General features: G+C 44.8%; 1 protein-coding gene across 2 annotated transcripts in view; it reads left to right on the forward strand.

The window, feature by feature from the left end:
• The window catches only part of ankrd11 (ankyrin repeat domain 11), a 172831-nt gene that overhangs the window by 114534 nt on the left and 33923 nt on the right, over positions 1 to 24374 (forward strand). For both annotated transcript variants that reach the window (XM_079497837.1, XM_079497838.1), the window contains exon 3: positions 15733 to 15878. In XM_079497837.1, the coding sequence (XP_079353963.1) occupies positions 15792 to 15878 (87 nt within the window). In that variant the 5' untranslated portion in view covers positions 15733 to 15791. The remainder of the gene's footprint in view (positions 1 to 15732; positions 15879 to 24374) is intronic.

The raw sequence follows: 24374 nt of genomic DNA on the forward strand, positions 1-24374 counted from the left end.
GAATCCCGGCTCCTCCTGTCTACATGTCGAAGTGTCCTTGGGCAAGACACTGAACCCCAAATTGCTCCCGATGTGCTGGTTGGTACCTTGCATGGCTTCCGCCGCAATCGGTGTATGAATGTGTGTGTGAATGGGTGAATGTAATGCACAATCTATGTAAAGCGCCTTGGATAAAGGCGCTATATAAATGCACCATTTACCATTTACCATTTACCATATTGATTGTTCCATATAGTGAATGTGTGTGGCTGGCTGTCGACGCAGTGTGGCCAGTGTGTCTGTCTGCTTAGTGTCCCGTTCACATGACCACGTCTTAACCCATTTTGGGCGGGAACCCCTTTTGGTGTTAGCATTATGCTATGCTTTAGCTATTGAAAAATAGCAGATCTACAAGCTCATAGCGTGCCACCAAGTGGCGCGCTACAAGCTTGTAGGTCTGCTATTTTTTGAAAAATCGAAGAACGACTGACACAGAAACATAGCTTTTTCAGAAAACTGTCAGGATGTAGAAGACATTTATAGAATCTGATCTCAGGTCAAAATGGGTTAAAGCGTTTCATGGCAGTTTCATGGCATCTGTACGTTATTACATAAGTCTACGTGCATATGATCGTATTCCCAGGAAGATACAATATAGCATGAGGAGCCGATTTGGCTTTAGTTTTCCTTTGTTTTGTTTTTCCCTGACCATCAAGAGCTCAGTGAGCTCTTGTCATGGTTTGAATGGTGAGATGTGATGTGCTACCTGCATGTATTATTCTATTCCTATGTTCAGTAGGGCGCACACACACACACACCACGATGAAAGAACACGGTTGGCATATTGGGGGGAAAAAAACATGCACTTTCCTCGCCACTCCCTCATTCGGGGCATCAGCTCCCTCCCTGCCCCCTCTTTAAGCAGGCACCGCCCCGACCCTCAGCTGGCTATGCTCTGCAGTAGTAGGCCTTTCATCCCTCCATCCCTCCATCCGGCCCTGCCCAGTGATTTATAATTCATCTGGGATCCTGCCTCCCTCTGCTCTGCTGCACCAGGACAGCATTAACATTCTGTTTGGTCCCCCGCTATGCTATGCACCCGCGCGAGTTCGTGTGTGTGTGTGTGTGTGTGTGTGTGTGTGTGTGTGTGTGTGTGTGTGTGTGTGTGTGTGTGTGTGTGTGTGTGTGTGTGTGTGTGTGTGTGTGTGTGTGTGTGTGTGTGTGTGTGTGTGTGTGTGTGTGTGTGTGTGTGTGTGTGTGTGTGTGTGTGTGTGTGTGTGTGTGTGTGCGTGCTTATGTGCGTGTGTGCGTGCGTGCGTGCGTGCGTGCGCATGGTTGTGTGCATATCTGAGGCAGGATTCCTGAGTCTGCCATCCCAGCCAACACGGCTCCATTTGGAATGGCTGTTATTGTAGCTGTGTTGTGTGTTGTGTTGTTCTGGCTGTGCCTGCGTTGCTCTGTCAGTGTGTGGATCAGGTTGCCTGCCTGGCACTCGCCGCTGCAGCTTGCCTCTGTCGTTAGTTCTGCCTCTCTTCCCTTTCGGTGCGTGCCAAGTCATCTGTCTATCTGCCCCCTTGGTTCCTGCGTAATGACAGAAAGCAGTGTGTCCAGAGACGCTATGTGTGGGATTGCGTGAGGTTAAGCCCAGAGATCTGAAAAGCAATACAGTATCAGTGTCATCATAAAGGGGCGGCGGTGGCTCACGGGTAGAGTGCCTGGATGGTAACCGTAAGGTTGCCAGTTCAAACCCGGGCTCCCCCAGAGTTACTGTCGAAGTGTCCTTGAGCAAGACAAATGCACCATTTACCATTTATAACAGACACATCAGCAAACTGGTCAATAACAGAATTACAAACTAAAGCTAACTTTCTAATACAACATATATACCAATGTTGTTGGGTCCGTCTGTAGTTTGGCAATACAAGCTGGTAAAGCATTGAGTAAGAACAAAGAGAGATATATTGAATGTCCGTGCAACCTTGGTCTGAATTACTGCTACAAGGGTGTTGCAGGACAAGTGCTCAAGATACATTGAATCTGTGTGCTTGCCAGCGACGGCTCCAGAAAATTGTGACTGGGGGTGCTATAGAGGGGCTGGCTATTTTGAGGTGGGGCTAATGAATCTTGGTTTACATAGAAGTCAGTCAATTTGGCTTGTTTGGAGGGGGGGGCTTAGGGGGGAGGGGGGGGGGGGGGCCTAAGCCTCCACCTTGCCGTCCCTGGAGCCGTCCCTGCTGCTTGCAAAGCTGAACAAACGACCTAAACACAAAGAGAGAATCACTCTCGTATCCGCAGACTTTGTTGAATATTGCCCTCACAGACCAGTCAACTGGATCATGGCAGATCATGCCCATGAACTACAGGACCTTTTTCACATTTCTGGGTTCTGTGGTAAGGGGTGATGTCATTGACGAGTAAAGGGCTGTGTAAATAAACAAAATCCATACCAACAATTGAGATTTGCTTCACTAATCGCACACAATCGCTTGCTGTATAGTGTAAACACAGTCGTGATCTAAAGCAGCTTGAAAAGAAGGCCACCAACTCAGTACCGGGTTTGGGCCCCCCGAACCTGACCCTGTTTTATTGGGCAGCTGTTGATGATGATTTTACCAGCATGCTACTTGTACAATTAATGAACTACTCGCCTAATGCCGCCGCCGTAGAGGTTCCACCATGTTTAACGTAATTCCAAAGTGTGTACATTGTTTAAATCAAAGATGCATGGGTTTCATATGGTAAATATATGAACTTCGGCTAAAAGCATGTGTTTAATCCTCCACCACCATCACTTGTTTACAGCCTGTCAGACAGTCCCTCCCTCCTGATCTGAAACACACCTGTCATGGAAGTTGGCTCCAACCGAAACAGACTTCCTCTTCAAAATAAGAGTTGCTTGTTTTGACCAAAGGTGACGCAATTCCCGCCACTCACCCCAGGCAAGCCCCCAGGTGCCCAGGTCTCTGGTTGGATTCCCATTACTATGGTCTCCAGTTGATCATTAGTGTTGTATGTCTCCAGCTTGACTTTGTTTATGAAGACATGCCTGGTAGAGATTGCTTTTTGATTGATTTTCGAATGCAGTCCCATTAGTGTCTCTGAGTTCTGCCAGTGACTGTACATTGTGACCCAGTGACTGTACGTTGTGACCCAGTGACTGTACATTGTGACCCAGTGACTGTACATTGTGACCCAGTGACTGTACATTGTGACCCAGTGACTGTACATTGTGACCCAGTGACTGTGCATTGTGACCCAGTGACTGTGCGTTGTGACCCAGTGACTGTACATTGTGACCCAGTGGCTGTACATTGTGACCCAGTGACTGTACATTGTGACCCAGTGACTGTACATTGTGACCCAGTGACTGTACGTTGTGACCCAGTGACTGTACATTGTGACCCAGTGACTGTACGTTGTGACCCAGTGACTGTACGTTGTGACCCAGTGACTGTACATTGTGACCCAGTGACTGTACATTGTGACCCAGTGGCTGTACATTGTGACCCAGTGGCTGTACATTGTGACCCAGTGACTGTACATTGTGACCCAGTGACTGTACATTGTGACCCAGCTGGACCTCAGCGGTTTCCTGGAAGCATGTCACCCATAGTTTGTCCGTATAGTCTTCTATTTTGATCTTCAGTAGAAGTCTGTATTTAAAGTCTGTAATGGTTTTTGAGCATTTTGGAACAGAAGTATTTTCTACTCTCCAGTTCTTCAACTTTCTTGTTACAGTCTGCACTGGGACACGTGTGCCTTGTATATGCAGTTTTCTCCCTTTTGACTGATACCTGTCCATTTAAACTCTAGATGGGCCTGCCACAAATGTATTATTTGTGCAGCCGCGCCTGGCAGCCGGCGAAAACTAGAGTTCTCAACAGGCCCAAAAATAAAAGGCCCTGCCCTACCTGGACCCTAATCAAACCCTGTACATTCAATACACTGCTACCCTTAGATCTCCATATATGGAGCTGACCTACTCTGATATTCCTATCATACCTCATCATACCCTGTACACTCAAGATACGCTCCATATATAGCCAGTGCACGTGACCTCGCCCTAAAGGGCCAGGTCGCTTCTCGCCCCCAGGCGTCTTACCGGTAATGATTAGTCAACACTAGTTTTATTTCTTAAGTGAACTTACAGGATGTGCAGATAGACATTTGTAGCACCCTGAGAGGTAATGCTTTGAATGGGCCCGTTGCCTGGCTTGCGAAGTGCGACCAAGTAAAGGTCTCTGTCGTGACTGTGTAATGCTGTGTGATCGATCATCTGACAGGCCGGGCCCCTGGAGTCACTGGCCAGGGTGAAGTCACACCCCCATCCCCCCCGGTAGGCCCGCCCCTGGAGTCACTGGCCAGGGTGTAGTCACACCCCCATCCCCCCCGGTAGGCCCGCCCCTGGAGTCACTGGCCAGGGTGAAGTCACACCCCCATCCCCCCCGGTAGGCCCGCCCCTGCGCAGTGTTACCCTATGAAAAAGGACTATCCTGGTATCACATGACTAAAACCAAAACAAAACAAAATATGAGTGGGGAAAAAAGACCAGATGTCTGTAAAAAAAAAAAAAGCTACACATACATACCTGTCAAGTTGATTTCTGTTAGTTGAAATGTTGATCCAAGTTTGGGTCTATGCTCGCTAAAATTATAGACATAATAGCCTAAAATGTATTGTTTCAATAAATCTTAGGTCTGTTAAAGTCTTTTCACCTGTCATGCCTACTGCAAAGGACACTTTGGCAGGCATGTCCTCAGGACAGGATTTTCTAACTCTGGAATGCTGCTTTCTTTGAAAGCACCACAGCAGTCTTGATGTTCCTCTCACAAATACCACAACAACAATATCAAGTAGTAAAGGAAAGGCAAAATTCTTCTTCTTTTTTTGCAGGCACATGGTGTCTGGTTCTCCAGGGCCGACCCTTTTCTGTCCGATACCTGGTGTTCATGGAGCAATGGCGCTCATAAAACAGACACTCTATTTTGTCACACAGAACCAGATGCAAAAGGCATACTACTGGTCCTGGCTCACACGTCTCCACGTGCGTGCGAGGGAGTGTGCGAGATGTTGTTTTGGTGTTAATCTCTGCAAAGGTCACATCCACCCTCTCCTCCTCTCCTCCCCTGCTTCACTCTCATTCTGTTCATTACCCAGTGCAGCTCTCTCTCTCTCTCTCTCTCTCGCTCTCGCTCGCTCTCGCTCTCTCTCTCTCTCTCTCTCTCTCTCTCTCTCTGCTCTGCGTTTATTTTTACCTCCTCTCATAATCCTTAATTAATGCAGCTTCAGTCACTGCGCCGCACATCTCTCACCCACTCGCTCTCTCTCTCTCCGCCTTTACACCGTATGCATGTATATTATGCACACGTACACACTCACTCATACATCTTCTCTGAAGCATGCGCACAATACACAGACACACTCTTAACGCACGCACGCATGCGCGCACACGCGCACACACACACACACACACACACACACACACACACACACACACACACACACACACACACACACACACACACACACGTATATATACTCTCTATGCCATTCATCTTCCCTGTCAGTCTCTTCCACAAGCCTAATTATCTAGATCAAATACACACACACACACACACACACCGCACACACACACACACACACACACACACAAGGCGTATCTTTCTTAATGCTAGCCCTGCCATTGTGTATTCCTGCTTGTGATTGAGCATTTAAATGGGAAATGGGGAAGAATGCGTGAATGTCTTTTCAATATCTATACTAGCAATTTACTTGGACTTATCTAGGTTTATTGCTACCCGAGGCTGCAACTAAAACCGTATTTTATTGATAAAGTTTACATTGTCAGCAAGGCCTCGTATACAGACAGTGTGTTTAGGTCAGCTAGATTGCTCATCACTGTTGTTATTGTGTATCGTGATAGCCATATGTATTATGTTTTTTTTGTGGAACCCAGGAAGAGTAGCTGCTTCTTGGGTGGCAACTAATGGGGAATCCAAATAAAAAACAAATACATTGCAGTCAGCTAGTAATAATACAAATAGAAATGGCTTGACATTGTGAGCATGTGTGTATTTCAGTTTGTCTATATAAGTAGACATCTTAAGTGACTCTCATGTTGAATGTCAACAAGGCCAGAATGATCATGGTCATGAAACTGTCTTTGGCAGTTGTTGTCAGTTGTTTTAGAACATACTGATTCGAACCCTCAGTGCTTTGTGTGGCTCTTAACCCATTTTGACCTAAGATCAGATTCTAAAAATGTCTTCTACATCCTGACAGTTTTCTGAAAAAGCTATGTTTCTATGTCAGTGGTTCTTCGATTTTTCAAAAATAGCAGACCTATGAGCTTGTAGATCTGCTATTTTTCAATAGCTAAAGCATAACATAATGCTAACACCAAAAGGGGTTCCCGCCCAAAATGGGTTAATGCACATCATGTGCAGATAAGACATTTTACTTTAATAATGTATGCGTGTGTGTGCGTGTGTGTGTGTGATATGAATGTCATTGGTCGTCTCTTTCGATGTTTACACAAGAGAGATTGTCCCATTAAGCAGCATGCCTTAAATGTGGCCATTTGCCATGTCCTTGCTCACTGGTAAACATTGATACATCCTTGTGAAAGGATGTTACATTACTTTATTTTCTTGTGAATCTCCCATAAATAGGAGGCTAACCCAATGCTACCCGTTAGTCTTCTGCTTATGTTTAGTCTCTAGAGAATGCAATGTGGAATCCCTCAAAATTATTGTGACAGGAAAATGTAGGCTATCTACCTCACTATAGCCGGATTGTAAAGCCATAACATAACATTAGACGGCCAATATGTCTAGATGCCCGTCTAAAAATGGTTTATAACTGGTCTAAAAATGAAAGGTTTTTAGCGGTCTGGGCCTACATTACTTGTAGGAAGATACCAGAAATGAGTGGTGATCAATCAAGTGGCATGACGTCACTTAGATTGATTACCATTTATTTCTGGTGACGTGCACTGCAGTCTATTAAAAGTATCATTCTAGGAAACGTGGATCTTTCTCTTGACCTAGTAACATAAATGGCTGCTGATTGGGAGGCACGTCATGTTCTTCCATGCACGGCATAAAGCGGTTGACGATGATATAACACTGAACTTAATATGTACATAATGTAACATAAAACGAGAAACCTTTGTTGCAAAAAGCTTGAACAGATGGTAAACCATCCATGTCAAATTTAATATAAAGAAACGGGGGGGCATTTGTCTTTGTTGCGCCACCTAATGTTGACTACTTCAGGGCTTTTGTTGTGCTTTTGTTGGGCTAAAGTATGTGTCGGTCCGGGTGTGTGTTGATGTGTGAAAGAGCTGCTAGAGGGAAGGAGCTGGAGGCTTTTATCCTCCAGGGATGTCCGTCCGTGTCCAACCAGCTGCCCTCCTACCCAGGCTGATTACTGCTGAGTTCTGACTGACCACACTAAAAGCTCCAATTCACAGGCCTCACAGTTAGTGTCTGGAAGTAGGATGCTTTGCAGTGATGCACCATAGGGCTTGCACAACTGGGGCCCAGTTGTTGCTAAGCCACACGCAGAGACAACTGTATATAGCCTAGTTTGGAGTGTCGTGGACCCACTGATCAATGGCACATCGGTCCACAAAAGTGTGCCCTGTGTGATTTTGTCTCAACTAGAAGACTAAAGCCTTTATACTTTGTCTTTTCAGCAAAGTATAAGTTAGACTTAACACAGAAGCTACAGGTTAGCTAGCTGGCTACTACAACATATGCACTGGGTCTAATGTCATGCTGGAATGCTGCTACAGACAGACTGCCTATATAGAAGGACTAGCTTGCTACAGTTTTCATAGATCATAGGTAGGCTACTACAGTGCATTTTCTGGGTTAGGGATTGTGCTAAAAAGTGCTAGACCAGGCATTCCCAAACTGTGGTGTGCGCAGTGCGCACCCCTTGTGGTGCGCCAACGCTCTCTAGGGGGTGTGTGACATGAACATGGTAATGGCGGTGTTATATAACACAAACAGCAAAATCCAGTAAAACACCCTTGTATGTAGATGTATAGAGCTGAGGGAGACAGGAATGCAACAGCTAAGCACACACGCACGCGCGCGCACACACGACATTGGTCCAGCAATAGTGCGACAGCGTGGCACAGAAAGCGACTGAAAATGATATGTCTTGACATACTAACAGAAATGTATATCCAGAGTCTCCGCGTCAGGGAGCATGCTATGGATACAGTATTACAGTCAGAAGAAATGCAGCAAAGCCTAGCATAACATTGAGCCACTAGCTAGAAGCCAGAAGTGTTGCCAGATTCTGTTGAAACAAGCATCCAGGTCTATAGAAATAAGCCAAAAATGAAGCACTATGTTGCCAAATCTGTGGTACCGTTTACGCCTGTGCTTTGTGGCCGTGATACGTCACTGACTTTACCTCTGCGTTTTCAACCCAGCTGTGTGGGTGTTCGCAGTTTGCCTTTCTGTGATGTGGTGGACCGATTAGAGCGCCCACACAACCTGCCCAGCACGGAACAACCACGGTCAATAATGGCCAAAGATAAATGGCTGTCTGCCTTCGTTCAAAATGTATACGGTTTGTGTGTGTGTGTGTGTGTGTGTGTCTCACTCAGATCGCACTGCGACATAGACACGTGGCGTTAGACAAGAGCTTGCGCGCGCTTCTAGTTAATTCTATTCAGTCATCCTTGCTGATCAGTCTGCAGAGTTGCTCATGCTGCGTGAAAAGGTTCAAGGTCCACATCTATCATGGAGCCTCAGCTCGTCTGTTGTGGTGTTGCGTGGTGACGACGTTGTTGTGTGCAGTAGGTCTGCTTGAAAAACTCCACTGTACTAGGCTGTCAGAATATCGTCGGTCGAACCAGAAACCTTGTATCTCAATATGTTATCTTTTGATGTTATTTTCATAACCAAACATTATATCCATTCGATCCCTCCTCTCCCCGGGCTCTTTTTTCATTTCCTGCAAAGTAATGTTTTTGGATACCAAGTCCGACAGCGATGATATAGGCGCTATAAGAGGCGATGGATGAGTAAGGAGAGATCAGTGCATTCTGTCAGAAGGTGAACAGAAGGGAAGAGAATGATTGAATCCTCATTGCAATAGGTTGATATGCAGAGGCACACTTCAGTCACCAGGTCTCTTCTACCCCCCCCCCCCCCTCTCTCTCTCTCTCTCTCTCTCTCTCCTTTCTCCCTGACATAAATACACATATATTGCCAGCTCCTAGGCCTGCATCTGTCTCATCCATGAGTTGCTAAGCAACAGGCTGTGTGTGTGTGTGTGTGTGTGTGTGTGTGTGTGTGTGTGTGTGTGTGTGTGTGTGTGTGTGTGTGTGTGTGTGTGTGTGTGTGTGTGTGTGTGTGTGTGTGTGTGTGTGTGTGTGTGTGTGTGTGTGTGTGTGTGTGTGTGTGTGTGTGTGTGTGTGTGTGTGTGTGTGTGTGTGTGGTCAGGTGGCAATGTCAGGTTTTGCCTTTGAGAGAAAGATGTAGAGAAGGGAATAGAGAAAACCACGTCAGATGGACGTCTAGAGAGAGAGAGAGAATGAGTCAGGGCAGCCATGAAGCTGAAGGATTGGGGAGGAGAAAGCCAAAAATGCAGGAGATTGTCTCCAGGCTCTCAGTCGCCTAGCTGAATATATACAGGCCTGCCACTATGGTAGCGAGGTCACTGGCAAAGACAGCATGATTTACCAGACTGGCAGGCAGGCAGCAGCCACTGAGCTGTTATTGGAGGAGAGCGGGCATGCTCAGAATAGAAAATCAGACAAAGTGATTGGATTCCTCCCCACACCTCCTCCCTGTTCTCTCTCTCTCTCTCTCTCTCTCTCTCTCTCTCTCTCTCTCTCTCTCTCTCTCTCTCTCATCCCCCTGTCTTTCTCCCCTCTCTCCTTGTACTCTCGAGAGCCTTATGAGTAATAGGGCCACTCCCACCCAGCACTCGTTTCCAGTCTGAAATACATTCTGCTCTGTGCAAGTCATTCTTCTGCTGCATCACCCCCACTGCTTGTGGTGTTTCTCTCTGCAAGGAGGACCTTGTGAATTAGGAAAGGACGTGAAACTATCCAATCCTCCTTATTCCAAACCAGAGATTTTAATAGGAATACACATCGATTGCGCCGCAGTGAATGCAAGCTAGTAGTCGTTGAGAAAGGCACCTTTTGTTTTTGTTTTCCTATGCACAGCTTTCTGTGCTTGTACCACGGAATGTGATGATTTGATTGGCTGAGCACGGAATGTGATTATGTATGATGACAAGAGCGCCCCTCACTTCACACAAGTGTGATTTTCTTCCTCTCCGTGATTGGTCGGAGGGATAGTACCCTGGCCTAAACAGTAACACATGACATACTTCAACCAAACACATTCGGTGAAGGCTCATTTAGAAGCTCGTGGAGAAATGCAGATAATGGCCATTCTACTGTATTGAACAAAAAACAGCACTTTGCACCCAGCAATTCCATTGTGCGTTCGCCCTTTAGGTGCCAGCCACCATTCATCGTCGGCCGCCTAATGCATCTTCACACTGGGCTTGGGTACACAATACACATCGTACGCAACAAGGTCGCTCGCTGTGCAACCGTGCTCGCGTGTGTGTATGTGTTTATCCCCCTCTATCCACATATGTTTATAATGAAGCGAACCGGTTTGGGTCTGATCGACCGAGCTGGGCTGTGGTTGCCTGGATACAGCAGCAGGGCCCGGCTGGCTTTATTTGCACACGAAATGGGCTGGCTGGCCACTGCTATCCCCTCCATACACCACGTTCTTGCATGCATGGTATGTCAATCGTCTGTCACGAGTGCTGCCGTGGAGCCAACGCGGTGCATGCTATGCACACACACACACACACACACACACACACACACACACACACACACACAAGTCATTGGAGCACCCTCTTTGGAACGCCTTGAATGTAATTAGGGTCCCAAGCGTGACCCCTAGAGAGGTTGGATGGATTCTGTATCACATTATTTTCATCGTTCATGTTGCAGTTGTGCAGGCTATAGTATCCATTTAACCAACACAGTGCAACAACTGACTTACTGGCAAGCTCTGCACTGCTGTTTGTGTTTCTGGTTAAGCAATAGGCATTGAGAATATGCACGCACACATGTGCACTCACACACTGAAACATGCCCTACCCCACTTGCAGCTGTTGTGTTTTTCAGCTGTTGGTGTGGAACATTTGAGGTGTGTAATTGTGTACAATGACAGGCGTAAGTTAAGAGCAGCCAAGGGAGGGTGAGGCAAATGGTTGCTTTTTCATCTGCATGGCAGCAGGAACCTTTAGAATATCTCTCATTAGCGAGCTCTGTCTGGATGTAATGTTTGTTTCTGCCATGTGCATATATATAGTCAATGGTTTGTGTTTCTTTCATTTTAGAGTGGAAAACATTGCAACTAGAGCATAATTGTGAAACAAACATCCAATTTTTTGCACTTTCTATCCTTCATAAAACTAGAATAATTGAGAGGAAATCCCCATTAATAATTTACAAATTGTTAATGTACATACATACATGGTAACACAAAAAACATAAAAATAAATAAAATAAAAAATATAAATTTTATGACTTCACATCATGTGCTTGTTTGTGAACAGACTTCAGCTAATGTTGTTGCTCTGCTTATTTGCTAATACATATTGAATTACTAAACTACCATAGGAGGCTACTGCTTAGCTTAGTTGCTAGCTGACAAGGTGACTATATTTAGCATAGCTCTTGTAGCCAATTAACGGGCAACTGTGCACTTCAGAAACACTCAGACAAAGCCGGAGGAAGTGGTTGAACTATTAGGGTGTGGTTTTACGAAACACCAGCTCAGTGGCCTTGTGGTTTGAGTGTCCGCCCTGAGACTGGGAGGTCCGAGTTTGATCTCCGGCCGGGTCATACCAAAGACTCTGAATGGGACCCAATGCCTCCCTGCTTGGCACTCAGCATCAAGGGTTGGATTGGGGGTAAGTCCCTGCGACATACTAGCGTCATGTACAAGTACATGTACTTGTACATCAATCTGCCTCATGCTACAGAAACAGGAGATAGGCTCCTGAGCTATGGGCCTCGTGGTTCATTTGTGCAACCTACATACACTGTAGAAGATTGATTGATTGATTTTATTTGGTGATAACACATAAAAAAGAGCACAATAGCACTTCCCCAAAACGGTCATACGTAGCATCACCAAGGATAAAAACACCATAAAAGCCTGATATGAGGGCTATACAAATACTTTATGGCTCTATGAAAAATGAGGTTATGCTGTTCATTGAATAAGCATGTACCATATCACCGTCCACACAGTGCACGTTGAGAATGTAGTTTTGTTGTGAGTGAGAGTGCATGTATGTACACGACATCCTGCAGTGAGTCTTGGCCTCTGTCTGACCGCAGAGGGAGTGGCTGAACGCATAGAGGGAGCACTGAGCAGGATGAAGGAAGAGAGACAGGGTGTGTATGGGGTGGGGGGGGTGGGGAGTTTGGGGGGGGGGGGGGGGGGGCAAAAGAGTGGAGGAGAGGATGGAGAAGATAGCTGGCAAGCTCCAGTCTTATGGTAGAGAGAGTCATTTCTTCTCTTCGTCCCCCTTCCTCTTTTCCGCAATCTTACTCTGAGTGGAGCACACTGACATCATCCACAAAACATTAGAGCGTAGTAAATCTCTTCCCGTATAGAGGGTATGCGCATCCTTAAAGTGAATGGCACACCGAGTGGCAAATCAACAGGCAAAGTGAGTTTAACATTGTTTAATGTTGTTTAATGCTATCAGATAGGACTTTTATGTTTGGATGCATGGGCTGTCAAGGCCAGAAAGTAGTTTTTTGCCAATCAGTAGGCATTCCTGCATAACTTCCGGGTTTGATGATGATGTCACGCGCATACTCTCTATTGCTCTTGTCTGACATGTGGGAGTTGGTAGTGTAGGTAACTGTGTAGACTTGATGCCACTGCTTCAGGATTGTCACCGCCGGCCCAGACAACATGCTCTGTCATGTAGCCATGATGGCATGAGGCCGAATGCCCTTCTTCAGTGTTTCATTAGAGGTTATTCTGTTTGTTTTTGGAATTGAGACATTATATAGATATTTACTAAAGTGACTTCACCAGCACTATGATAACTCCCCCAGAGTCAGTGTCAAAGTGTCCTTGAGCAAGACGCTGAATGCAAAAATATCCCATATAAGGTTGGGACGCAATCTCTACTGTATCTATTAACCATTTGGCCGCCAGGATTAATTAAAGAATGATTACTATATGCCAGGATATCCCCCCCCGTTCAACCATTATTTTGGAAATCTAAAACACCGCGACCGGAACCGGATGTTGACTGAATGGTGTGTGTTGTCGGATTAGGTGTTGATCTCTCACGGCGCCATTACAGCGACCGCTATGCTCCGTGCAATAAGCCTTGTTTTGACCAGAAATGCCGCCTGGGACGGGGAATTGGGACTGAATTGGAATTGGGACTGAATTGCGACTGAAGTGAGTGCACGCGTGGGTGCACACGCAAATCAAGATGTGGCAGTCCAGTGTTATGGCTAACAACAGATAGCCATCCGAAGCTAATGTGAGTAGCCTTTCAACTAGATCGGATCAAAACATTTATACAACTGGGCCTGGGCCATGGCTCAGTGGCCCAGGCACCTTGGCTGGTAGTCCAGTCTGGCAGTGGGTTTGACTCCCGATCCCGACGGCCTTTACTGCATGTCTTCCCCCCATCTCTCTCCCCGTTTCCTGTCAGCCTACTGTCTGTCCCTCCATACAAAATATAAAATAAAGGCGAAAGCCACAAAAACACATTAAAAAAACATTTATACAACGGAATAAACAACTTACATTATTGACGCTTGCCGAGACTAATGATTAACGTAGGTTACGTTTTTCGGCAGAAAATATGAAGTACTCTCTCTGTCCCACACCCACACAAACTCACACTCATCTGGAACAAATCAACACAACATTACGTGCAACACTTCAGTCAGAATGATCACACACACACAAACGTTAGCACATGTATCTTCCGATTGGGACAGTGTAACAGAGGAAGCGAGGCTTGTGTTTTCTGAGTGGGGCTTCCTCTCAGGTGTGTGTGTGTGTGTGTGTGTGTGTGTGTGTGTGTGTGTGTGTGTGTGTGTGTGTGTGTGTGTGTGTGTGTGTGTGTGTGTGTGTGTGTGTGTGTGTGTGTGTGTGTGTGTGTGTGTGTGTGTGTGTGTGTGTGTGTGTGTGTGTGTGTGTGTGTGTGTGTGTGTGTGTGTGACTTCCCTGCATGCATTTTGTATACTAGAGAATTTGCTCCTCCTCTCTCGAATGTAGCAATACGCACTCGTGCATAATAGCCCTAAATTAGTGTTGCGATTATTGTTCCAGAATTCCAGCTGACCCAGTTTGAGTCTCGCATATGTGTCCCTAAGTGGTTTGTTTATCCCTGCAAGTCGTCAAGCTTCCTGGCACTTTGTTTGGTGTGGTGTGAGGTAGGAGTGTAGGGGGTCATCGAGGAGAGAGGGAGCAAGGGGGAGGTGGGCTCTGGTTTGCTCCCTCTCGATAGTAAAAGCAGAGCCTATATCTTCTGTAGCTGTGTGCCTCTCTGACTGACTTACTGACTGACTGGTTGATTTGACTGGAGTGTTATAAATAGAAGTCTTTGAATAGGAGAACTGCAAAGGGAAGGGGGGGAGGGGCAGTGGCGCCAGGGAGGAGATGAGTGCCAGCGTCCCATAGTAGTGGAAAAGAAGGCAGGCCTGGTTTCAACGTGTGCACGCCTACACACGCACGCACACACACATGCCCCCAGCGCGCGTCTACGTGTGCACGCCTACACACGCACACACACATGCCCCCACTAGTACGTGTGCACGCCTACACACGCACGCACACATGCCCCCACTACGTGTGCACGCCTACACACGCACGCACGCACACATGCCCCCAGCGCGCGCCTACGTGTGCACGCCTACACACGCACGCACACATGCCCCCACTACGTGTGCACGCCTACACACGCACGCACACATGCCCCCACCCACTACGTGTGCACGCCTACACACGCACACATGCCCCCAGTGCGGGGGGAGATGGGAGGGGGGGAACGCATTATGGAGGAGAGAATATTGAGGTAATGGATGTATGATTTATTCATAGTCCTGTGGATCAGAAGAGCCAATCTAGTGGAGTGGATGGAAGTCCAGCAGCTCAGTCTGCATACAAGAACGCTAGCATACAAGAGCACAATCGACTGTTCAGGTTCAGCACCAGTTCATTATGCCATCATTCGTTTGTAGTTTGATGCATGTCATTCGTTTGGTTGGGCGTCCGCCGTTGTTTTTCAGCGAACCCTCTAGTGATAAGGGGTGCCTACGCACAAACTGTGACTTAACCCATTTTGGGCGGGAACCCCTTTTGGTGTTAGCATGCTACGAGCTTGTAGGTCTGCTATTTTTTAAAAATCGAAGAACGACTGACATAGAAACATAGCTTTTTCAGAAAACTGTCAGGATGTAGAAGACATTTTTAGAATCGGATCTCAGGTCAAAATGGGTTAATTCTCAGTGCTGCGTCTCAGGCCTCTTGTCCTCGCAGTTCTCTCTCTAGTTGTTGGAAAATGGAGAGCAGCCTGATCTACCGCTAAAAGCAGTATTTTGTGGCGGCATCATGGTAAATGTGTTTTCAAAGAAGCATGGTGCTAAACCGCCCCCCGTCTAACACCATCTCTCTCTCTCTCTCTCTCTTTCGTTCTCAGACGGTCGATGACGATGCAATGGCAGCGTGAATGAGGTTTGGCGTGGGGAGAGCTGAACGATGCCCAAAGGTGGGGGTGCTAAAACCCCCCAGCTGGACCACTTCCCACTCGGCACCGACATGGTGGAGAAGCAGGGTGGGAAAAAGGTAAGAAACCTGACAGTGACATGATGACATGCATGAACGCTCTCGCTCATTGCTGTGGTAATCTCCTCATACAAGAGTCTGGACGTTTACTACGACGAATAGAAATTCTGTGCCATGACAGATTTTAATTATTTATTTCCCGAATCAAGACAGAAAATTGACGAGCATGACACCTGTGGATGTTGTCAACACTCACAGCAGTCAACAAGGTGTAAATGTGTTAAGTGCACTAACAAATTGGCACGAAGCTACAATAGAAGCTAACTAAATAGTAGATAGTGTTCGAATCAGGTCAGCGGTCCAAAAAAAAGAGAACGTCCAAAACAGGTGCACAGTTGAGGGCTGCAACATTGGCATTATACAAATGATCTACAATTTTCTAATCAAGGGTTGTTGCAGTAAAATATATTTTTTTGTAACTATAATATAATAACCACAACTGAAATCTGTCAAATTATTATAATGTGCTAAAGTTTTGGAGGAAATGTACTCAAACCATGACAGCATTACTATAGGAAATGACTGCTGATGTTCCGTGGGAAGTGTACATTGCCAATTATTCAAATAGAATCAGTGTGGCTGAACGTTGTTGTTCCCATAGAGGCAACATGTAGAGAATCACCATTCCAGACTGGTACCACAGTGGCAGCCATTATACCAGTCTTGTTCTGAACTTGATGAAAGAGTATGTCAAGACAAAATGTAACTAAGAACAAAAGATTATGATAGCTTCAATAGAACAAATGTTTCTTTACTACTTGGTGTCTTTTTTATTTGCTTTACTGAAAATTGTGTAAAACCATAAATGAATCTGATGTATAATTTGACTAAGTGATTGCAGGATTGAAATACGTATGTTTTTGCTAGCCGATGTGTACTGATTAATTGTTATATGGGTTTTGGTTTTCAATTCTAATGTAGACCTAAACGATTGCATTAGGTACGTTGTATGGAGCAGTAGTAGTGTTAGTAAGAGCTATGTAGGCTGTGTTGGGTAATGACAATTAATAGTCATTATGTTATAACGTTATAATTAGTTTGTTGAATGACTTTGTGAATTAATTTCTGTGCTGCTGAAGTGTTCATGAGGGGATATTATTACGCTGTTTAAGTACTTTAATCATATGCTGAAACGAATGCACTGGGCTGTATAACCTTGCTATAAACCCCCCCAATGCTTTCGTTATGGAGTTTGGCCTGTCTGAATCTGCATTAAATGTTGCGGAGAAAAGTAGTTGCTCTTTCCTACCCTAACTCCTTGCGCTGTCAACAGAGACAGTGGGGTGATGACTTAGTGAATACTGAATACCTATATTTATCATACTGGAAGTATTGCTGCCAGCATGAGCCATCGATGTTGCACCATGCTTGCACATAGTCTTTTTAGCACATAGTCGTTTTATCCACCGTTTGTTTTGTTTGTTATTGTCATACTAGGTAACATTAAATCATACATCAGACAGAAATTATGCTGGCAGATCATATAACTGTACTTTTTCTTGTCCACTTGCCATGCTGCGCTTGACACTTTATCTGTGTCAACTGAGGAGTTTCACTGGGTTATTGGTGTGATGCTTTGAATGTGCTAAAGTTGAAGGTTAGGTTGGAAAAGTGCTTGCTTACCAACCATACGTCTAGCTAACAGATCAGTGTTAATGAGAGCTATCTGCAGTAACATTAGAACTCAGCTGGTCCATACTTCAGTAATGGTACATGTTACTGTACCTTTTAACCTTTGTAGTTGTATTTGACCCGTATGTAAAATTAAGTTAAATAAAAATCTCACCTCTACTTTAACCTGTGAATAATGTCAGCCTCCCAGTCCCTAGTCTCTTTGGCCCTGTTAATAAACAATTAGGCGCTGCACGCAACAGCACTTTGAACAGGGCTCCGTGTCTCCTTTTGGGGAAGAGAATGCAAAGGGCGATCAGTTGATCCTGATTTCCTACCACAGCCTATCGGGAGGAAGAGATTGGGCTCCAGGGTCCAGGTCCAGTGACCTAGCTGGCCATCAAATTGGTCCAGCCAACACAAAAAGCCTGACCTGATAGGTCAGGTGAAATAAATTAAATCATTCATCTAGAAACATTATTCATTGTTGTGGGCCTACATCATAATTAAAGTATGTGTGCAACATGATTTAATATTAATTTAAATACGATTACATTGGCATTTTATAGCATGCATAAAATGGCAATTGCTCAGTGGTGTTTTGAAGCACCCGGAAGACTGCCGGAAGTACCATTATAGCTCAATGGCTCGAGCGAGCAGAAGAGCAGCCTGGACCTCAAATTTGCGGTCTGGGATGACCGGCAGTAGGTAGTGGCAGCTTCAACGTTGAATAGACTTGAATTGAGTTAGCATTAGAAACGCCATGTTGAGGCCTGGCTGCTTGCATTTCCAGCATGTACAACCAGTTAGCATTGTCTATGGGAAAGCTCATGTTAATGGTTAGCGGTTTGTGCTCTAGGACTCTAGGGGATTCATTTCAAAACATTGTAACACAACCAACCGAGCAAAGCATAGTATGTTTGACTAAATTGACTCACCACTGAGTATCATTTTGCGTTGTTCTGTGCGTGGTGTTGTCCAACACCAGTCCATACAGACCAGCAGATAGAAGGCGATAAACAGGAAGTGAGGAGCTCACTGTTTTTAAATCCCATGATATCATGATAGTAGCGTCCTATTATAGGTGTGTATATTATTTTATAGCTCAGTTCACTCAGACATGTAGTGCAGTCTGCTGTAATCGGCCCCCGGACGTGGTTGACCAACGCACACTAAGGGTGCATTCACACTAAGGGTGCATTCACACTAAGGGTGCATTCACACTAAGGGTGCATTCACATCGGGACTGCTTGGTTCGTTTAAAAGGGACCATGGTCTGCTTACCCCTTTAATCTGGCTAGTGTGAACATGCATTCGAACTCTGGTGCGGATCAAACAAACGGACCACGGTCCGGTTTGTTACGGGTGTGAACACAGTTGGACTTTATAGAGGACTAAATATAGGAAGGTAGTCAAAATAGTCGTCGGACTCGGCAGTTCTGAGGCTGGATTAATAATTAGTTCTAAAAGCATGTCTTTCTTGCTGGAATCACTATTGATATGACAGCTGATCTTTCTTCATGAGCTGCAATATAAACGTTTATCCTATAATAGACTCTCCTCCCTGTATGAGCCGGCGCTGTGGTCTGGCTGTGTCCAGTAGAAGGCAAGAGCAGGGCATTTTTAACGGCATGCATAAAAATAATAGATTTATAAGCTCTAGACACGGCACGACACAAAACGGAATGGTACATGGTGTTAGCTTGTAGATCTGTTATTTTTAATTAAGCATTCGCCACCGCACAAAGTTATGACATAAGTGCCTACATGCAGAATGTTGCTGATATGGGAGTGAATTGACGTGTTCAGAAAACGCATGTTTTCTCCTCTCCAAATTTGATGTCGGTAAATAAGCCTAGCGCAGATGCATTAGTCTAGAATGTTGCACAGATGCATTAGATAAACTTGTCTCTCTAGTTGTGTGGGTTTTTAACCAAGCTGAGTGGGCAGTGCATGATCTGTGACTATGTGCCAAGAGAGAGAGAGAGGTTTCGCCTCCCCTCCTTTTTTGTCAGAATCTGTCGTGTGGGTGTGTGTGTGTGTGTGTGTGTGGTTCGTCCGTCCGTCGCTGTGCTGCCTGAAATGCGTGCGTTTCGCTTATTTTTTTAGCGTCTGTAATATGCACATACAGTTTTCACTGTTATTTGATTAAATGCAAAGAATATCAATCACAACTAGGGATGGAGCTCGTTAATTTTTATTGATAACGAGCACCTTATCGATCAGGCTTATTGAGCCGGGTTCTTATCGAGCCCACTATCGAGCATTTTATATTCTTTTTTGGAAAGACGGGAGATAATAAATTCTGAACAGAACAAGTATCTTTTACTAGGGCCTTCAAATACAGAACTTTCCTAACAGACAGAAGGCAATTGACCTTTTTACTTTTGGAAAATAATATTGAAGAAACTGTTAACTGTTAATATGTATACCGTCACATTAAAAGCGCAATTTTGTTTACCTGGACAGCGCTGGTTGGCAGGTATCGATCCAGACCGACATTTATTTCTTGAACGCATCTTGTCTTGATTGTTTAAACATGACGTCATGGGCAGCTATGCTCGATAACAAGCTTGATAAGCCCAAAGCTTATTAATAACGGGTACTCAATAAGCTTGTTATCGGATTTTATCGGGTATCGGTTATTGAGCTCCATCCCTAATCACAACACACTTCTGTTGTAGTTTGGTAGTAAACAATTTTCCATATAAATGGCCTATTCTATCAATAGATCAATGGCCACGTGTCAAATTGTTTACATATTTGGTTCGCTTAACAGTAATTTGTGAACGCTAACCGGACCAGAATCAAAATGCAACAATTTAAACATTTGTGACCAATTGTGACCGAGGCTAAATCATTGGATTATTATTCATTTTTGTTTTTTCATGTCATATGAAATCATAGCTTCAAATTGACATATTGGTTGTGTAGTTTGACCCTATAGTATTTGAGATATGGCTTATAGAGTAATGTCTTGCAGAAGTTGCAGAGATACAGCAGGCTGAGAAAAAAAGCCTTCAAAGATTCAGTTCTGTGGTCAGTGGCATTTAGGGGGTGCTGTTTTCCCTTCATTGCTGAAAGGTGGGGGTTTGAGGTAATCTGACCCCCCCAGATGGGGACGGTATTGAGTTGAAAACAAGAGTTAAGCTATCTTATTTCATTCTGGGGTCAGGGTATTAGTATAGTAGTATGATCAATCAGAGGTGTGCCATCTATGTATTGGCTTTTGGGTGTTTTCAGAAGCAGAACTATGCCAATTAGCCGTGGCGGTTGTAACATAACGGCTCACTGGACATTTGATATAAAGCCTTGACTGTGACCAGCTGGTCAGCACAGTCTGGTAAACCAGTTTTGACCAGTGTGCTAGGCTGCTAGCGTTGTTTTAGGGCTTCACGATTTTGCCTAAAAAAACCTTGTTTTTTTTTCCTCTGAAACATCGATTTCGATTTTATTTTCAGTAAATATATTATATTATATAATACATTGTCTCAAAATATGTTTTTTTTCCTTTTTTTTAATGCAAACAAATGTGAATTTTCCTATTGGAATAAAGTCCAAACCTTAAAAGGATCCCTGGCTATTAGACAAATATGCCTTAAAACATTATACTTGCCCTCTATGAATAAAAATAAAAACACAATATTTTATTTCTTTCATAAATAGAGAATCTTTCACTCAATAGGGACTGCTCCCATCGCAGGCTGGTCCATGACCATGTTTGGTCCAGCCCTATGGAATGCATATTCTAATAAAAACAACTTAATACTTCCTAAGGATAATTTGAGCATCAAAGCAATATTTAGATACTTTTTTATTAGCATGTGCATTCCGTACATTCCCTGGGGCTGGACCACACATGGACATATGACATCCTCAACTTGCGACAGGAGCAGTGAAAGATTCTCTATTTATGAAAGAAATACAAATATTTAAGGTGTTTTTATTTTTAGTTATAGAAGGCAAGTATAGTGTTTTGTCTGGCCAGGGATCCTTTTAAACAAAGAAAGATAAAGCCCCTTTGGATTAAACAAGTGAAACGTTTACAATATGTCCATTAACATTATCCAAATGAATTCCTTTAAAAAGAAACATTTAGGAAAAAATAGCCAATTTAATGTTTAGGTACCCACTCTTCCTGCACCCTTTTGCAATGTGAAATGCCACCGAATCTGTAATCCTTTTCCATTTTGATTCTGTCTCGTCATATGGGCCATGTGAAAAATAATGATGCCACATCTCTCTTTTCAACTTGTGACAGCTGATGCTTGTACTGTGAAGGCAAACGTTTCTGAACGTCTCATCCTCTATTTTTACGCGTGCTGACAATAGCCGATCTACTAGCTCACACTCACAACGTGTTGCGGAGGCGACACGTTGTGAGCTTGCAGATCAGCTATTTTTTAGCATGCAACATGTCGTACGGCAAAGCATAAGTCAGGCTTCCCTTTTGTTTTTAGCCGAGGCGACGTCCACAGAGTCAGACAGTGAGACCCACATGGCTCTTCGATGCAAAATAAACAGTGTACACTACCCGACTTTACGGTAATAAGGGATAGTAGGTCGGGACAAGGTATTGATAAGCTTCATGTTGTGCAGCAGCAGTCCGCAATGCTTTGCACTCTTCCCACTCGCCGCTATGCCCGTGTCCATTCTCCAGGCGCTGGAATAAGCCACTCGTGCTGCCGTCTCCCACAGGGACCGAGTGACCGACCGTCCACTATGTCGGAACTAAAACCTGTACCTGTAAAAAAGTCGGTGCCTATGAGAGACGGCCACACGAGCGGAGCAACCTGCTCCAGCACCCGGAAACCATACACAAGCACAGCGGCGAATGGGAAGAGTGCAAAGCGTGTGTGCATCCCCTTTTACAACTTTTACACTGGGGGACTAGTTTGCTCCACATCTGAAACGGAGAAGCCGAACCATTTCCATACGACAGACATTGTATCCTCGCAACTAAATCCTCGTTCCTATCGCTCCCTGTGGCAGACATGTTAACGCTCCTTTCAGGTTTTCTCTCTGCGCGGCAGAGAGAGGAGGAAGTAACTACGGTAGCCCACGGGCGAGTGCGAGAGAGATTTACCGTAAATACCCTTGTTAAAGTGAAAAACGATTCTCGATTTTCTTTTTTTTTTACATCGTCCAAATCCAAAAATCGCGATTTCGATTAAAATTCGATTAATCGTGCAGCCCTACGCTGTTTGTTTTTGAGTGTTTTGATTCTCTTTCATCACTTACAGTTGCAGAGTTGTTATGGGTGCAATATTATACAGATAAGGCCACAATGTTTAGGGGTATGACATGTGAACTTTGTCCCCCCCTTTTTGTTTTACCCACTGCAGACTGTTCTGTTCTGGACTATTTCAGAAAGAGTCCACAACGGAAATTAAATTCCAAGATTCAAATGATCTGCCTGAATTGGAACAGTTGTTTCTGTCTGTGTGTTGACGTGCTGTTACTTGTTATGCCACAAGGTCTGGGACGCAGTCTGATGATGTCATGCTGTGTGCGCTGCTAACTTCCAAGCTGCTAACAGCAGCACTGGATAGAGGTGCAGCTTACGCAGGCGTGGATGTACAGCCCTCTGCACGGGATTGCATCAGACTCTGGCATGGAGGGAGTGAGTGAGGGGAGGGGAGGGGAGGGGAGGGGAAGGGAGGGGAGGGGAGGGGAAGGGAGGGGAGGGGAGGGGAGCACGCAGGGGGTGGGAATAAAAAAAGAGGGAGGCGGTGCAAGGAAAGCAGAGTGAGACGAAGAGTACAAGAATTGCTAGGAGACCAAACAGGGAGGCTCATGAACACAGGTTTGCAGCAGGCTGTTAGCTGTTTTTTGTTTTTGTTTTTTTACTCTCATCAACACTGTGTGTGTGTGTGTGTGTGTGCGTGTGCGTGCGTGCGTGCGTGCGTGCGTGCCTCAAACATGAGAGAGAGAGAGGCAGACAAGAGAAGCAACTGTAGCTCACGCTGTTTGTCTATACTGTAACATGACATCATAGTCTTATGACTGGGGCAGGGCAGGCCCCACACATAATGGAGAGCCAGGCCCAAGAAAAAGGAGGCATGGAGGGGATGCATGCTGGGTAAAGCATGGAGGAATAGTGAAACACGTGGAACTTGGAAGGGACAGTACAGTATACAGCTACTCTTTATTTACATATATTATCTGACCTGTTCCTGCCTCTTGTCATCTCTAAAACCATGAACCCAAAGAAAGAGCTCTTTGGATGGATGTCTTTCAACATGCCTGGGGTCATTTTAATCTCTACCCAGGCTTTTGTCTGCACCCAAGACAGTTTTTTAGTTGCTTGATTCAATATTTAGATACTTAATATTCATTTTACCAGACACGCCCCCTTCCTATATAAACCCATTGTAACTTCAAACTCCATTTTAACCATGTTCGATTAATGGAAAACACATGTCCGTCCTTGTGACTGATCCTGTCCTTCTAATACGCAAATACGTGAGTGGGTTGAGTGTTTTTTCAATACATTTTATAATTCATTTTATTTATTTATCATTCTCCAAAAAAATTAAACAATAAGTGAAAAACACCACCCCCTTGCATATTTGAAGGACAATAGTCACCAGAACCAAAGAGGGGGTTTCAATGAATCTAACATGGATAGTTTGGAGTTTGAAGTTACAATGGGTTTATATACGAAGGGGGCATGTTTGATCAAAATTAATATCAAACGTCTAATTACTGGATCAAGCAACTTTAAAAACGTTCTGGGGTGCACTCCAAAGCTTGAGTAGATGACCCCAAACATGTTTGAAAGTAAAATATCCCTTTAATTTGCTAAGCTCCTCAGCCTCTGTGCTCGGACATTTGGTAATCATTTGCTTTCATATTTCGCATATGAAACACAATATTATTGTC

Source organism: Electrona antarctica, assembly GCF_951216825.1.
Source record: "Electrona antarctica genome assembly, chromosome: 3".
Taxonomy (NCBI): domain Eukaryota; kingdom Metazoa; phylum Chordata; class Actinopteri; order Myctophiformes; family Myctophidae; genus Electrona; species Electrona antarctica.